The following is an 18,160-nucleotide window of genomic DNA, read 5'->3' as shown; positions in this document are numbered from 1 at the left end:
GGTTGGCTATAATCTTGTGCATGACCTTAGATAGTTCTCTGGTTTTCTTTCTTTTGTTCATGCTCATTGCGGTACACAGTAACACAAACAGAAGAATGACTCATTTTCTCTATTCAGACTGGTTAAATACATGATTATTATACAGAACACACTTTCATCTTGCCACAGGAAAGTTCAGTTGCAAAGTAAAAAAAAGGAATCTAATTATTTTTAACTACCTCTAGAAGATGTCAGTAATATTGACCCGGCTACTTTATGATTTTCTGTGGAATTTGCTCTTTTTTTTTTTGGTTTCTTTTGTTCAACTGCACACTTTTTTTTCAGCTGCACACTTACATATACGGATAACAAATGTTTTAATTTCAACAGTTTTTTGGAAGAAATTGTACAATGATGCCAGCATGTTTGGCTGTGTAATGAACAGAAAAACCTGAAAGAATGGTTTGTAATTTCTTCTGGAAATCTCACATTATTTTCTCACCAAACACATATTTTTTCACATACAACTAGTCTATTAAAATAGAATATAATATAATAGAATCGATTTGAATAGAATAGAATAGAATAGAAGTGTCTATTCTCAGAATACGCATCACTATTATGAAGTTATAGAAACACATAATGTGATTGAATTGGTCAGCTGTTAACAGACTGACAGAAAAACTGTTAGCTGTGATGATGGATCGCTTACACACTGCATTGTTTAAAAGCCCATTAAAACAACAATGCAAGTACAGTAGCTACTATTTGAAGCATATAACATGATGTGTGCCTGGCAACACGGTGTGGGAGGTGTGCGGCTGCCTTCAGGGTATATCACTGCCTCCTACTGCTCTACTTGACTTTCAGCTTTTACAATATCAGCTTCCAGGGAACAAAAACCTTCCTTTCTCAGCTATGACAATCATACAACAATCACCATTTGTAAGGAAATTTCTTAAAGGCAAATGCATAAATAGCACAAATGTTTTTTTGTTTTTTTTGTCATACGAACCCTCCAATTCAGTCATTTTCAGCTTATTTTCCAATCACAATGAGAAATGAAACAGCATTTAGACCAACATTGCAAAACAACCAATTTTTAACATTCATTATGACTAAGCAGATAAAAAAAATCTATTTCTACTTATATAATCTATTAGATGTTTATAACGACACAAACGCTGTATTTGGACACTTGGGGGGTTTTTTTTACACTTAATTTGCTTTTAACCTAGCATTCACTAGTCACCATTAGTGAAAGTTATTTCTAAAAGTGCCCACGTATTTGTCACAAATGAAAAAGAGTGATCATTAAAAGGTAAAGTGATGTGTGACTTGGTCCTAAAAAGTAACATTTTTGTTCTTTACAGACTTATTAATGACTAATTAATGATGTAATTCACGTCTCACATAAAATGCATAGCTATGAGCCTACAAACAAATAAAAGTAACCGGTTTTGTAAATAAGGGCTTAGGAAGATAGACCGGCAATAAATCAACTATAGATTGACTCCACTGCTGATGTTCTGTAGTACCTAATTGCTTATAATTCCCAACCTTGATGACGTTATTAAATCATTTGGACAGTTTGTTGGACTGATCTGTGCACCTACCCCGAGTAGACAGCTTCTTCGTGTTGATGATCTTTGCAGCATACTCTTGGCCTGAGAGAACTTTCACACATCTCCGCACCACAGAAAAGGCCCCCCTAAAAACCAGAAGAACATGGAAGCAAGGTCTGTATGTTGAACATTTAGTGCACTTTTATTGTAAACTTCAAAAAGAAGACGCAGGTTTACCTGCTAGGCAAGCAGTAATATATTGAATTATGCAATATTTCAATGTCTGAACTGAATTGCCACCCACAAAAGCAATTATGTAAGCGGTTCGACTGCCCACAGGAAAAGACGTGTGTGTGTTCAGTATGAGGGTGTGTGTGGGAGTGGAGCAGTGGGCACAAGGCCAGATGGAGTTGAAGACCCATCTCTGTAGAGGTGTTACATGCTCTCAAATCAAGAAAACAAGTATACAGTGCACTCGCTCAGGATAAAAAAAATGCTGTAGTACAGAGTGGGTGGATGGAAAGAGGGAATCAAACTGATTTTCTTGTACTTCCACCTCAATATTTCACAGCATTGTTACTGGCCCTATATGCATCAACGTACAGGTATCTGAATTTTAGTATGTAACATTTATGAATTTAATTATTCATAATTATAAGCTGGCTCATTTCATTGTAACGTACTGTAAGGTGTCTTGAGATATACACACTACGTGTGTGTGTGTGTGTGTGTGTGTGTGTGTGTGTGTACTGTACATACATGCATAATGTATCTTCTTACAGATTTGGGTTGTTACTGCGACTATGACTATATTTAAATAAACTGTATGATTGTGCTAATACTACACATTGTGATTACTCTTGCTCTCTTTCTCTCTCTGAAAGCATGAGATTGTTTTAATGCACCGTTAATGGCATAATGTTGGAAACACTCTTCAGATGTCGCCGCTGAACTTTGAAGTGATTTCCTCTGTGGATCTCCTCCACCCAGTGTCTGCTTGTTATGTAATGCAAGTTGCACTATGTGCCTTCTCAAGTTAGTACATACTGATCATTTCTACACCATCTGATTCCAGTGATTTCATAGTATGCTTCATTCAAACCAAACCCTACCAGATTTGCCTCACAACCACTTTCAGATGAAACTCAAAGTGGATTTGCAATTCTATCTATCTGGGATATTTTCCAGCTACGTTGTCCTTATTCTTTAATACATAAGCTGTCTGACAGTTCTAATGCTCTTAACGTACGCTGATATGGTACAAAAGCATTGCATTGGAATGAAAAGAACATCTCGGGTCATTGTGCAGCTCAAGCATACCTTCACATCAGTTTAAAGAAATGCAGCGATTAGGACTTACTTCCCCAGTTCCTCAAACAGCTGGTATTCCTCTGTGAAGCGCGTGCAGGTGATGGTTGCCATCCTGGCGATGTGTGCGTTTCCCGCGTCTGATGAGAGTGTTGTGAGGTGAAGCGTTTGGAGCGTCAGGCAGGAGGAACAGATCAAACGTCTGGTCTACAGATCGTTTTCTATATCGGAAAAGTGGAAGTGGAATGAAGAAAAAATGTGGTTGTCTGCGACTGGCTGCTGTCCTCCATACACAGCCCTCGTTACCATGGCAGCCGCATCCTCCTCCTCTCCTCACATGCTCACACACATGAACCATGCAGACAGTAAAACACACCCACACACCTTCAGTGTGCATCACACTGCGGTCTGCATACACTGTATGAAGAGGTGCTATTTTAAATGCTCTCGGATAAAGCGAAGCATACAGTACTTTTTTATATTCGCATTCAGTCAAAGTCCTTTCATTCAAACGCAAGCATTGCATCATAGATTTTTACACATTTGGATGATCTGCTATTCCCTATTGCTATTAGTAGAAATTCCCTTGCATGTGGATTTAATGATGTCTGTCTTTTTCTCCATCTGTAGAGGAAATAATAGAAAAGAATCAATGCACAATTTGCCCAAAGTGGCTCATTAGGGACAGGTTAGGGACCAGGGGTCCACTGATCTGAGAATAGGGCTGGTGATAGATGATCTATTGAGATCAGATAACATTTATGTTGATAATGATTATCAGCTATGGACATTTTTACTCTATGGATTAATCTGACAGCAGACATAAATGCAATAACAGCCAGTCAGTGCATGTCTCTGATAACTCTGCATGTTCTGCGTTTCTCTGTGTAAATGAATGGTATAGTTATGTCTAATGCATAAACTCAAACACACGTGACCCGCAAAGTGATTCCAGGATCTGCGTCTCAATTTATGAGACATGAACATATGAACTTCATCTCTAGAGCTACTCTAAAAATCCCTTTACACAAAAACGGTCACTGCACTGAAATTCTAAGTTGCCAGGTTGCATTCATTTTATGATTAATGTTTTATTTTGTGTAGTTCTTCTGCATTTGTACTTTATCTCTGTGTATTCTTTGGGGATTACATTAGCCATCCACTTCAGATAAAGATCTGTATATGAACTGTATTGTTTAAATATGTTATTGAAGCCGTCACTAAAGTATTTTTTGTTTGCACAACAGTTGCTAAACCTCATACTTTCTTTGATGCACAATGGGTTAAAGATTGATTAAATCCACATTTTATCAAGAAGAAGTTTTAGTAATCGCATATAATATTATAGATATAATGAATGACTCCTTTTAGAATATTTTAGCAAATGATTAACACTATTGTAAATTAATCAGTGGACAGAGATCTTTTACATTTAGAAACAGAGCAACAAATCTATTAAAACATGGTAACTCTTTAGTTAATTCTCACTATTAACTAGTTGCAGTTTATTAGTACTTGTAGAACTGTTTATTAATACTTATAAAGCTCATATTTATGGCTTATTCTACATACTTTAGATCTCTATCCCATACCTAAACTTAATTTATACCTCACTAACTGTTAATTAGCCACAAATTAAGAGTTCACTGAGGCAAAAGTCAAAGTTAATGGTTAGTTAATAGTGAGAACTGGTCACCAAATGAAAGTGTGTGATAAAACAGTTTACAAATCTAGCGGTATATATTCCAAAACTGAAAAAAGGACAAATGTAATCTAAAGTAGTCTGATTACTTACTTCAAATGTGTAATGTAATGGATTACTGTACTGTTGTGAGCAAAATCATGCATTCATCTGGTGCATAGATTTGTTAATTAAGCATGTGTGGAGACATTGCATGTATTTTTGGTGCATTTATAATGCACATTTATAATGTTGTGTGCATATGTAGGATGATCATAATTTCTGACTAGACATCATCAGAGAGCATTTACAAGAAAACCCAGATAATTTCATGTGCATGCATACACGAAGCTTGATTCATATCAAAGTTTCTGTAATAGGATCTGTATAGAAATTTCGCTGCACTACAGTGAGCACACACAATCACAGAGACACATTCAGCTGCATGTCCATCCATGAAAGTCAACCTTGTGCAACCCCAGACACAGACGATTCATACCACATTTATGTGCCGAGCTTGCCTAGCTTTTGCAGGATATAGAGCATAGATAGAAATCCTCTTCACTGACACAAAAATTCTCAACAAGGATTCTTGTCCTTCAAAATTGGTTTCCATTAGGACCCCAAGTGATCTTTAGCGCCTGATTACTTCCTCGCAATCACTGTAGGAAATATGTAGTTTGCACTATATTATAAATAACAACAATAAATGTCTGTTTTAGTTAGCTTATGTTCAAGCATAGCATACAGACCTGGTTGGCCTGATAACTTAGTTTATACTTTTGAACATCTTATTATAAACTTTTGAACAGTTTATTAAGTGTCCATTTTCTTTATTATCATACACGTTAGGCAATTAAATATACATATATATATATATATATATATATATATATATATATATATATATATATATATAATTGTTTTTTTGCATGAATGAATGCCATTTATCTGATTCATTTATACCTGATTTCTCACATCACTGTGCTGCCTTGTAATGCACTCTTCAGACTCAGTAATAAATATACAAATAACAAGCAGAGATAACATTTTAATAGGCTATACTGTATGGAAACATAAGCATGACCAATTAGACAAAATTTGAAAGAATCCATGCTGTGGGTGCTTGTGTTAAATTTCAACTTTGTCTCTTGGTATCCTGTGGCTCCCTCTAGTGAATTACATTAATATTACAGCTAGCATTTTTGATTATAGCCTTGCCTCCAATTTTGGGACCTCTGTGATCTGGATGATAATGATCAAATATACAATAATAAATAAATATAGCAACAAGTGTCAATTATCAGGGTCCAAACACAAGGAGCACCAACAGCAATAGGTGACATATAGTTGTCTTTATTTTACATATATGTTTTACTCCCCAGTTAAAGTTTAATGACGCTTACAAAATTGCACGCTTATTACAAAAGGAAATTGTTCATCCTTGTGATGTTGAGTTCAGAAGATATTTTGAAGAATGTTGATAACCAAACAGTTGCTGTTAGCCACTGAACTTTTTTTTCTTCCTCCTACTCCTATAACTGATAACATTATACAGAAATAGAGGATATTGAATAACATGGTTTTACTCCACAACATCGTTCGAGTGCTTGGAGTAACTTCATTTTGTGAGCTGATGTGCGGTGTGTGACTCAGAACGAGGCAGATGATGTATTCTTTACTGTAATAAAGGCAATGTCGATTCGCATTGGGTTGTAATGTTTGACCACCAGGGGGCGCCGTTCCCAAACTTTCCTCGTGAATAATGTCGCTATGATGCATTCTGCAGATCAGAAATGCTCAGGTAGCCTACCTCGGCAAACGATGGTGATGATGACAAAAAAATCTTGTGATAATACAAATTTGTCGATTCGCTACATGAAACACTTGCTATTGACTCCAATTCAGATTTCCGAAAAAAAAAGCTAAGAAAAAAGGTGTCTATATGCACTAAACCAAAAGGTCTCTGCCTCAAATATCAATAACAGAGACCCTTTAGCGCGAACCCACTTATATTTTAATTAAAATGTGACTACATAGTTCCCATCTACCTGCGCTATCTTTGAAATGTGCGTTAATTATGTGACACTGTAGTCTTTTTCGGTCACATGACATTTAGCATTGTGCAGGTCAGAGTTCAGTTCAACAAGCTTTATATCTTGATGTGTTTAAACGGAAATCTGCGATCACACTTTGGTTTTTGCGTGCACAATGACTGAAACCATTCCGCTTTAGTGCTGCGTGTGTTTTTTGATCATTCTTACATCCTAATTAGGATTGTAATTAGGTATTAGTGCATTAATAAACACAGGCTACATGAGAACAACGGGGCATCCCACTTCGCGAGCGAACGACAATCATAATATTATATCTGTTTTTTTTTTTTTTAAGAAATGTATTTATAATTGTAGGCTATTCATTGGTGCAGCTGTTCCATGTTCTTTTTATTACTTAGTCCATCTGATGACATCATCTGATCGTCATAATTCATCTCTAATACATAAGGATAAGAAGACATAGCCTTATAAACATGTAGGCCTAGTTTTTTTTTTTTTTTTTTTACAGTCTTTAGATTTGTATTTTATCGACAAGAGATTGAAACGTAACGAGTAAATTGTTCAGATTTACCTGCGTCGTGAGGTCATAGGACACGCGCTTCTATCGCTTGGAAACAGCGAACATCAATTCAATTTAGTCAGGATCAGGAACACTTTTCTAACGGCGCATCACAGCACTCTTTACTTTGTTCTTTCTGTCTCATGTGATGTAGCTATAAAGCAAATGAATGACTAAATGGACAGCTACTCTAATAAGTAGCCTACTTTGTGCGTTTGTGTGTGTTCAGTCGTTGGGTGAATATGGTTATTGTTTGTATCATCTGTGTTTTATTTATTTTTAATATATTAGAATCCAAAAGATAATTTATATATATATATATATATATATATATATATATATATATATATATATATATATATATATATATATATATATATGTATATATATATATGTATATATATATATATATATATATATATATATATATATGTATATATATATATATATATATATATATATATGTATATATATATATATATATATATATGGCAATCCAAGTTGCCAATAGATTGACAATATTAATTTATATATATATATATATTATATATATAATTCATACACGATGTAACTTTATTAAAATAATGCTAATAAAATAATTTAAATAATAATAATTATTATTATTATCCCAGCAGCTGACTTCCAGAAATCTGCTTTAAAAGGCTGTAGTCTGATCTCATTCTGTACAGACCTGGACTGTTGTTACAACAGCTCTGAGATTAGTTTTGAAGGAGGAAGGATCCAGTCTAAATCAAATTAAATCTAGATAATGCCATAATGAAGAATGGGGCCCAGGTTTTGGATGTTCAGCATGTTGACATTTCAACTTTGACACAGGAAACATTAGTCAATTTAACATACGGCACCTGAAGATGAATATAGAGCAGTTATTGTCTTTTCTTAGGATACATTGCACTACCTGCAACCCTTTAACTAAATTTCTAATTTGAGTTTGTGGTATTGCAGTTGCTACATAAAAAAAAAAAGAAGTGATTTAAAGATTGTACCTTTAATACATTTTTTTTACAGTAGTCCTGTGAAAATGATGCTCAGAATGACAGTTGAAATCATACTGCTATTATATGGATGCTAAAGTTTACTGAGCATTCAGTGTGGGTTAATCATTCACACTTCACATCTCAGGAACTGAGGTTTGTTTCTTGCACGTCTATCTTGGATTGCCAAACATGAACTTGTATTGACATCAATACACTGCCATGTTGAAATGCTCTAAATTATCAACAAAGGCAAAGGTGGATTATGAGGGTGAAGGATGAGGCCTTCAAAGAGAACCAAGAAAATGAACTCACGCTATCAAGCGTCTGGTATTTGATATCAGCATATGCAACAATGATGCAATTTAATAATGTATTTCATGCTCCCTCTGAGCCGCTCATCACTGCTGCCAGCTATTGTGCAAGAACAATGACCCGATCTATTGCATTTCCATTTGTTCAAAAAAAAAAAATTTCTCAAAGAGTTTTTCCAACAAATTGTTGTTCATCTTAAAATATGATATTACATTATTTAAAAAAAAGCATAAATGTTACCAATAAAATGAACTCTGTTACACACGTTTGTATATGTTTTTGTTTGATAATAATAAGAATTGGTAAAATCATGGCCAGCACAGGTATTTCATTGAGTACGTGAGTAAATTCCTCTGGGTTCAATGAAAAGGTGTCATGGGCACTTAACCATATCTGCTATTTATAGAGAGTAACTAGAATCATTGCTTTACAGCTCCAGTGTTTATGTAGAATTATTCTCGCCATTATAGAGATTATTAGTGGGTATAACTATTGTAATTGAAAGTTTATGATACAATAGCCTCGTAAACAAGCAGCTGTATAAGTAATATATAGACTAGACGGATGATGAGTTTGCTTAGTGATTTAAATGAAGATGGACAATTGGATATACCTTGTTTTACACTATTTACCCTAATTAAAATTCTATTGATTATTTATTTATTTATTTATTTATTTTTAATAGCAGACTCAAAAAAAAAGTATTTTTAAGATTGGGTGGAAAATATATTTATCTTCAAACATAAATTTCAAGAAAATCACTAGTAATCAGTAATACTTTGTTAACCAATTTTCTTAATTTACCAGAGGGTTCTTCTTCGGAATCTGAATAATTTAGACACAAACAGCTTTAAATGCATCAAGAAATCATCATTATTATTTGGGCTTCCTAATATAAAGTTCTCATTGTACTTCATATAGAGTTACATATGAAGAGCATTACCAACATGTTCTTGTTACTGTGATGAGAATATTTTTACAACATGCCCCCCCAATAAACTTTATGGCCTCGGAGGCAGCTATCAGCAAGCTTGTTTATACAATTCTCCTCCTACCAGAAATAGAGCAATGATAAAGAAACATGGAACAATACAATGTAACAAGACAGAGCTTAAGAATCATTAACGCCTCTTTATTAGTTGAATTATTAAAATGCTTTTTGTAGAAACATGGCATGCCACTATGTTTGTCTCATAGGGCTATTCATAATCAGGAGATTACATTTTCACTTATGAGAACTCATAGTATACCGGTTTTGTATCTTGAACCATTTAAACTCATCAATATGTCAATATAATTTAGGATTAGACAACAAAAGTTCAAGTTCATGAATGGGTGTTATGACATTATTGAATTTTTGATATTAAAAATGTAATAAAATTTGTCGTGTACATACATGATATTCACTACAAAACCGAGTTATAAGCATCAACACATTAATTAAATAGCTAAAATGTGCCAAGATATAGCAATTCAATCAGAATATGATTTCTATTTCTGCAGCATGAACATGTGGTGTGGCCTCTGAACTAAATACACCGTTCGCAGAGATGAAGATGAAGGTTCAGTATGGACATATGGACACTCTCTGTGAATGGACATGTATGCAGACAGATGCATATTGTTTGCTCAACAGTCCTTCGCCTCGGCCTTTGGACGCCACACCCTGGCTTTGTTAACGTGGTCATAAAACAGGTCCTGTTGCGGCGACGCCATAGAGGAGATATGTACTGCCCGTCAAGCTGAGCTTCTCTGTCACACCGATGATAAGAGAGTCCAGAGTGTGCTTGATAATGAAATAGCTCACAGTTCCTCAGTGTGCACTCGTCTCTTATCCAGCGATGCCGTTACACTGTGCAAACAGCACCAGCTCCTGCTCGAGTGCCGTCTATTCACTCGCACGCTAGCCGCTCTTCTCCGATCTCGATGAAGTGCTGATAAAACACATCTGACATTTCCCTCAAAGTCTCCCTCAAGTGAATATGAAAACTGACAAATCAGTTCTGGACACGAACAGCTCGGTTTCTGATATCTGTGGGAAGACACGAGTTGACAGATATGAAAATGGATGGCTGTCCTCAGCTGAAGTCTGAAATGAATCACTTTGCCACAATAAAACATATATTTTATTAATGCAAACTACTTTAGAAATATACAGTTATTTGAATTCACTTTTACAATCTCAAAACGTATTAAAGTTTACAGCGATGAGCGAAACAACAGCAGGAATAAAGAAACCGACATGACCGGAGTTATATTACACATGCAACCTTTCAGATTCATGTGTACTTCAAATGTTGCTGCATTACTTTTCAATGCTTCTTGACTACTTTTTATTCCTATTTTTTCACAGTCTTTGTCACGGTTGTCACATTCGTGTTGTGTTTTCATTGATGGGTTGATTTGAAAGTACTCTGTGTGTAAAAGTGTGAAAGGGCTCTCTATAAAAACAGCTAACAGTCATAGTCTGCCCGTCTTCAGTACTCTTCTTTGATAGTCATTGGTATAGATGGTGACACCAGGCCACTGCTGCTGCTGGACACCATGGGGACACTGCCAGGCAGCGCTGAACCAGGGGGGGTCGGTGTGGTCGTGGATGCCGGCTGAGGCTGTTGCATCTTCTTTTTATTGACTTTCCTCTCTTTTGCACGCCGGTTCTGGAACCAGATCTTCACCTGTCAACAACACGCCAGAAGTCGTACTGAAAAAACATTGTTCCTGGTAAAAGCTACATTTTATGTTTCATCTATGCTGCATTACACCCCAATCAGCTTCTACACGCTTAAGAATAAAGGTTCCCAATGGGAGGGTTTCACAGCGATGCCATGGTGGAAGAAACATTTTTGGTTCTCAGAAGAAACTTTCAGTTACTTAAAATAAACTTTTGTGGAATACAAATGTACAGAAAGACACTTTATTGGCATCTATGCTTCTGTCAAGAACCTTTAACATCCATGGCACCTTTCCATTCCACAAAAATTTCCACTTAAGATGATTAAAATGTTCTTGACATTTAAGAAGTAAATGCTTCACTGAAAGTTACTTTAGAGAACATTTTGGGGTTTTAAAGCCTTTTGAAACCTTTATTTTTAAAAGTGTACCATGGATATTAAAGGCACAGGGAACCAGAGATGCCATAAAGAACTTTTTTACAGTATAAAGGACCATTTGTACATTAAAAAGTTTCCATGGATGTTAAAGGTACAATAAATTCCAAAAAAGAACCTTTATTGTTAAGAGTACATGAAGAACCTTTAACATCCATGGAACCTTTCCATTCAACACAAGGTTCTTTTTAATAAAAGTTTATTTAAATGTTCCCCACATTCAAGAATGAAATGCTTCTTCTAAGAATTGTTCTTTGAAAGGTCCTTCAGGGAACCCAAAACCCCTTTTTTGAATCGTTATTTTTAAAATTATACCATTGATATTACAGGTTCTTCATGGAACCAAAGATGAAGAAATGTTTGTACATTAAAAAGGCTCCATGGATTTTAAAGATTCTTCATGGAACAACAAACCTTTATTTTTAACAGTGCATGAAGAACCTTTAACATCCATGGAATTACCTTTCAATTCAACATAGGATTCTATAATTCTAGGATTCTATATTCTATAAAGTGTAAATGTTCTTACACTAAGAGAGAGAAAAAAAGGTCATTTTAAGAACTGCTGATTGAAATGCTCTTTAGGGAACCAAAAGTGATTTATCTGTGGCTCCTGTTGGAATATGTATTTTTGGGGGTGTATGTGAAGACTGTATGAGCAGCTGACCTGTCTCTCTGACAGACCGAGGGCTGTCGCCAGCTCTGCCTTTCTTCTTATTGTGATGTAACGGCTGTAATGAAACTCTTTCTCCAGCTCCAGACGCTGATGATCCGTGTACACCACCCGGTATTTGTCTTTCGTTCTGGTCTTCCCTCCTAAACGACAAACGGCATTAGTCAGTTTTAAACAAATAATTGTGAATCAGTCCTTTTGAGAAATATTTTCTACATGACTCTGTCCTTTTCTGAAGAGTATTTTATCACACGATAGAAAACTCATTTTAGTTTACTTTATTTATTTAGTAACAGATTGTTTGGCATAAATGTGAATGTATTTGATGTAAACCCAAGGCATTTCTGCATTTGTATTTTAAGTAGTTTTTTACTCACTAAACGCACAGACTGTAATTAATTATAATGTGATAGAAATAAAGAGTAATTATTTAGTTAATGTCATTGTGTTTATCATTTCTATTAAAAAGTAACTATGAGAACACAGTGTTTGCTCCCTTAATCAAGCCAATCGTTAAGAGCACACATATATAAAACACCAAGATGTCCATGTTATAAAGGTCTTTGGAATCGTGTCTCTATATTTCAAGCTTAGTTTACCCTGTCAGTGGCAAGAGGGGACTTAAGTGGCTAGCTGGTTAAATATTAAAACATGAGCGCACAGGGAAGGACAGCGCCTGTCTAGAGCAACAGCCACAGAGATAATCAGGCTTCTCAACCATAGCATCTTCACCGAGAATCTCTCTAAAGGCCATAATCTCTTGGTATCATTAACCCAGCCAAGCAACTCTCACAATCCCCCGTTAAAAAAAAAAATCTAGGTATTTAATTGTGTTAAATGAAACACATAATTTGGGCCTGGCTCCAGACGTCTTAAAAAGACTATCTTGCTACTGAGTTGTATGTGTGGCACTACTGTACAAAACTACTGTTTTGAGCAATTGCCTCAAGATTTATGGCATATTAATTTTTCACATGCATTAGGCCTATAAAAACTAAACTAAACGTGTTTGCTCAGAAGCAGGTCACACTGAATATATGATTTTTCTTCAGCTTGCCTGTGATGTCAGGTATGGCATACATTTGAGGAGGAATTGAGAGTTAGCCTATTGTTGCTCCCTGTTTGCGTATATTCATAAGAGACAGGACCCTGAACTGACAGAAGAGAGCGCGTTTACATGCAAGATTATTCTTAACAAACCGAAAACGCACGTGGTCATGTAGGAGTAAGGTCATAAATGGCGTAAGCAGAAACCGGTCGACACAGGAAGGTTTTTCTTGCCTCTTACCCTGATTTCGCGCGGCTTGTGCGCGTGTGTGATACGTGACAGGAACGCATCGTTAGTGCAGGTTTAAGCGCAACTAGTAAAAACATCACAGCTGACAAACATATGGAATACGTGGAGTCAGATATGAAAATGATTAGCTATATTTTGACGTCACTAAAGGGAAATAACCTGCTTTATTAATAAAGTGTTGTAAACGCAGCTTACTTGCTTTGTCAGGATACTGCGTAAACGGCGAAACCTGGTTATTTTAATAAGCTGATATTTGTGAGTTCTCAGCTCATTGGTGTGCATGTAAACGTGCTCAGACAAATACCTTGTGAAATATATGAAGTTTATTTATTAAGTATTAAATAGAACTTGCAGTAGTAGGCTATTCCAAATCTCATCGTTTAAAATTGGGCGGAAAAATTAGCTCCAACTGTATATTAACAATACATGTTCTTTTCATATTTTTCTCAAGTTTTCAGTAGGTCAGTCAGTAGGATCCACAGTATTTAAGCTTTAAGAGCAGGCTTTTGGTGACATTTCCTCCAGTCCTGTGAATTGCCTTATTGATTTTATTTTCTGTTGCATATTATGTTGTTTTCTAAAAAGGCATACCATTATGAATAATCAATCTTTTAATTTTAATTTTTAAACTTTTTCCAGTTTATTCATTCTTTCTGCTATTTCAGTAGCTATTAAATGTTAATTAGGCTACACACGCGCATCCGTGTATTCAACAGCTTCACGGCATCCGGGCAAAAAAGAACAAAGAGTGACTTCAAAGCAGAGAAATTCACACAAATCACTATATTAGCATGACAAACAAGTGAATACAGAAGAGCTTGCTTCTGAACCCTTGCGGATTGAGTTTAGCACTAGTTTTCCCGTTAGTTTTCATAGCAGGTCTTTTTTTAATTTAATTGAATTTATTAATGTATTACCTTTTTATATATAATCTTTTGCGATCACGATAGTTAATATTCTCTATAATAATTATTAAATTGTATTTTTCAAAATACAATAATTTAATGTGTAGGTTTCAGAAGCGCACCTGAGTTTGGCGGCGGCGCGCTCCGACGCATCCAGTCGTAGGGGTTCCGTCTCTGAGAGTTGGGCGACAGCTGACCGACTGATGTGTTTATGGAGGATGGTAGAAGGCCAGGCGCTTGAACAGACGAAAACTCTGGAGGACTGAAGCCCAGCTGACCTGTGCTCGAGGTCGAAGGTCCGGTTCCCGGCCCGTAAGGTGTCCATTCCTCTCGCGGAGGAGGATACGCGGGATTCCAGGCTCCTGTCTGGCTGTGGTGAGGGTCGCTGCTAATTCCAGGGACGTGATGGTATCCTGTGAAGTCTGGATACTGAGGAGGTGTGGGGACAAAATTCTGAGGGTTCAGGTTTAGGGTTGGGTGTCTTACGGAATTCGGGTACATACTGGTGTCCTTCTCCAAGAGATAACTCACGTACATGTTTCCGCCTGATGACTCCAGTGCATAATATGCACCCAAACAATTGATCTTGGCTCCTTAGACCCAGGTTTCCCTATAACCAACCTGACGGTTCCTCTACCTGGCCAGGTTCTCTGAACCCTCAGCCTCGGTGGCTGCTAATGGGTGCGATGCTGACGTCACGTTTATGATCATGATGCTCACCCTCCCACGCCACGGAATCGAATCTGGGTGATGTTCCAGTTCCCCACGAATGAATGTAAACCTATGAGTATAGGCCTATAAATACGTTACTAGGAAAGTGTAAAAATGCCATGCAATTTCAAAAGACAACACATACATTTACTGTTGTAAGAAATGCTGTAAAGACAGTAAAATATGATTTATATCATTACTTGCGGATGAAATACAAATTAGCCTGTTTTATTTAACAAAATAGCTATTTTAAAGGTAAATTGTGTTACTATATATTATTATAATTATTATTATTTTCTTCAGAGATACAAATGCCAGCAGGAAACGGGATTTCTCCGGGAATTCCTTGTGCGCACCATCGTGTTTGATTCAATTCAAGTTCAAGTTATTCTTATTTTCGTTTTCCTAAGATTGGTGTTGTTAATTACATTCATGTTGTTTAGTGCTATTTTTGCATTTGTCTTTATTATTTTTTTTATTGGAAACATATCAGGAGCTAATTATCATGAACTTTAATTATTATGCGACCTTCCATTTTACCAAGTTTTAATTTCCTTTTACATTTGAAATAATAGTCCAACAGCTTTTGTATAGCCTATTTATGATTTAATGACATGAACTGTAAAATATACAGTGAAATAACGTGCCGTAATTCTGTGTCACTGTATTTCTATGATATGATGGCAGACAAAACTACCAGTTTTTAGAATAAATTTAACAAAAATATATTATCGCAATCTATAGGCATTAGATTAGACATGATTATTTTATAGTAGGACATTAAATAATAAAATTATAATGCATTAAACACTATATGTATGTATATATGTATGTATGTATATATAGGCTATAGGCCACATACACACACACACAATCAAATTAAAAAATATATAATGTTATTAAAAAAATAAAAATAAAAGATGTGTTGTTAAATTACGTAAATAAAAATAAAAATAAAAATGTGTTGTTAAATTACGTAAATTACGACCTTTGCTTCATTTCAAGTAGCCTATCCCTGGTCCCGAAGACCAGGACCACAATTTCACCTGGACTTTCAAAGCATTTAATTTATTTTTCAAGAAGAAATTAGACGGAGATAAAACGAATTTAGCAAAGCTTACCAAATCATTTCAGGATGTCTCCTATCAGCGTTTATGATATAAAAACAAGAAAAAAAAATAAGAAAAAAGGAAAAGAAAAGGTGGTCTAGAATGAAACCATTTGACAAAAGCGATGTGAATCATGTGAGAAAAACTGAAATCATGATGCGTCTCGGGCTAATTCAGACTTTATGTGTTGCTGCTCAATGATTGTGTTCATGTTGTAAAGACTAACAAGTGTGTTTGTGGGCTAATACATTTATAACCGTAGTAGCTTTTATTTCACTGTTCGGCTAGAAAACGGTTGCCTATTGATAAGATAACGACGTGGAATATACTTTCTTACATTTTAATTGGTTTACATCTTATTTTAATTGTATTCAACCTTTACTGGTCTAATTAAGGATTCAGTCGTTTCTCTCATTGAGGACATATATTAGTTTATAGTTTGACTCATGCTTTTCCTCTTCACTTGAAATATTACCCTCAATGAGATATATGTTACAGGTTAATGTCGCCATCTGAAAACGTGCAAACACTTTAAAGTCCATTAGACACACCAATAAATAAACAGGTTTCTCCGATCCAATGTAAAAGACTTCGAGGAAACAAAATAATGCAAACGATCTCGGTCAGTTCAGAAGGAGAAAAGGGTTTCAAAGCGATCTGAGAGGATTTAGATGTGTGGGGTCACATTTCACATCAAAGTGCGACTTCCTTGTGATTGAAATGGGAAGAGCTTTCGGGAAAGAGAGAGAGAGAGAGAGAGAGAGAGAGAGAGATCTTCATCAACTCTGAGGTGATTGTTAATATACAAACCAAATTTTTATTAATATAAATAAAAATCTATTAATAAATAGCCCCAATGTATTTTAATGTTGATTAAAATGCTGAATAAAAAAATGTATACACTGTAACATGTAGCTATATTTACAGCTGTGGAAGCACTTGTTTAAAATAAGCATGATACAAATACAGTAGCAGATAATAATTGCAGTAACTTGTTTTTATAACCAAACAAATGTTGCATGTCGTGAAATTATATTTAAAATATATGTAGTAATTTAATTTAATTTAAATGTGCTAATGTATTAAGGAGATGGTTGCAATTGTATTTTATTTTCGGCTAAACAATACTAAGCAAGGATGTGTTTGTATAATATCGTTGGCTTAAGTCGTACTATAGAAACGATCATAATGAATAATTTTAGATTCATGGATTGTTTCAAAAAAGACGGTAGTGGTTGAAAGTCTTTTCAGATTTAGTGCCAGACAGACAGTCACCTGCAGGACAACCGCGAAATCACACCTGAACCTCATCCTGATGCAGTCTGCATTTATCAACTGAAGTCCATTTTGTAGTTCATAACAGCACATAATAAATGCATCAAATAATTTAATAAATACTTATTACATGTATTGTTATAAATAATAATTTAGCGGCAAAATAAATTAAAGATGAATAAATTTTACCAAAATAAATCAAACTTCACTGATTTTTATTTAGTTTGTGTTTGGGTACATAATATATCCCTATTTGCACTCATTTACACACACACACAAACACTTACATGGATGAATGTTGTCACAAACAGCTTCTGCCATTGACTTCCACATGATGTTATGGAAATAATGCGGAAGTCAATAGGAACCATGAAATTGTTTGGACACTGACATTCTTCAAAACATATTCTTTTTTTTTTTTGGCGCGCTGTCCCTTTAAGAAACTCCTGCTACATTTTTCAAAATCTGTTCCGATGAAGAAACAAAGTAATCTTAATCTTAATCAAAGTGCATTTAGTAGTACTGAATGTGCACTTGTAGTGTACTAACAGTGCACTTTGTAATCACATAAAAAAAACATGTACTCTAAATCATTATATCGTAATCATCATTTATTGTGCTTCA

The 18,160-nt window shown here is 35.3% G+C and overlaps 2 protein-coding genes across 3 annotated transcripts in view; both read right to left on the bottom strand.

The window, feature by feature from the left end:
* The window catches only part of LOC132117510 (calcium/calmodulin-dependent protein kinase type II subunit alpha), a 41,636-nt gene extending 38,440 nt beyond the window's left edge, over positions 1 to 3,196 (bottom strand). The window contains exons 1-2 of one of the 2 annotated variants that reach the window (XM_059526841.1): positions 2,905 to 3,196; positions 1,596 to 1,690 (exon numbers count right to left, since the gene is read on the bottom strand). In XM_059526841.1, coding sequence (XP_059382824.1) covers positions 1,596 to 1,690; positions 2,905 to 2,966 — 157 coding nt within the window. In that variant the 5' untranslated portion in view covers positions 2,967 to 3,196. The remainder of the gene's footprint in view (positions 1 to 1,595; positions 1,691 to 2,904) is intronic. The other variant, XM_059526842.1, reaches the window with a different exon arrangement.
* Positions 3,197 to 9,987: 6,791 nt separating this feature from the next.
* Positions 9,988 to 15,234, bottom strand: LOC132116809 (homeobox protein CDX-1-like). The gene is made up of 3 exons (XM_059525670.1): positions 14,564 to 15,234; positions 12,234 to 12,382; positions 9,988 to 11,134 (listed from the first exon to the last, which is right to left on the bottom strand). The coding sequence occupies exons 1-3, from the start codon at positions 14,976 to 14,978 to the stop codon at positions 10,937 to 10,939; spliced, it is 762 nt and encodes a 253-aa protein (XP_059381653.1). The 5' UTR covers positions 14,979 to 15,234; the 3' UTR covers positions 9,988 to 10,936.
* Positions 15,235 to 18,160: the final 2,926 nt, after the last annotated feature.

The sequence above is a fragment of the Carassius carassius genome, chromosome 36, assembly GCF_963082965.1.
Source record: "Carassius carassius chromosome 36, fCarCar2.1, whole genome shotgun sequence".
In the NCBI taxonomy this organism is placed as follows: domain Eukaryota; kingdom Metazoa; phylum Chordata; class Actinopteri; order Cypriniformes; family Cyprinidae; genus Carassius; species Carassius carassius.
Note: the sequence above shows the minus strand (reverse complement) of the source record. Positions and strands in the feature narration are given on the sequence as shown.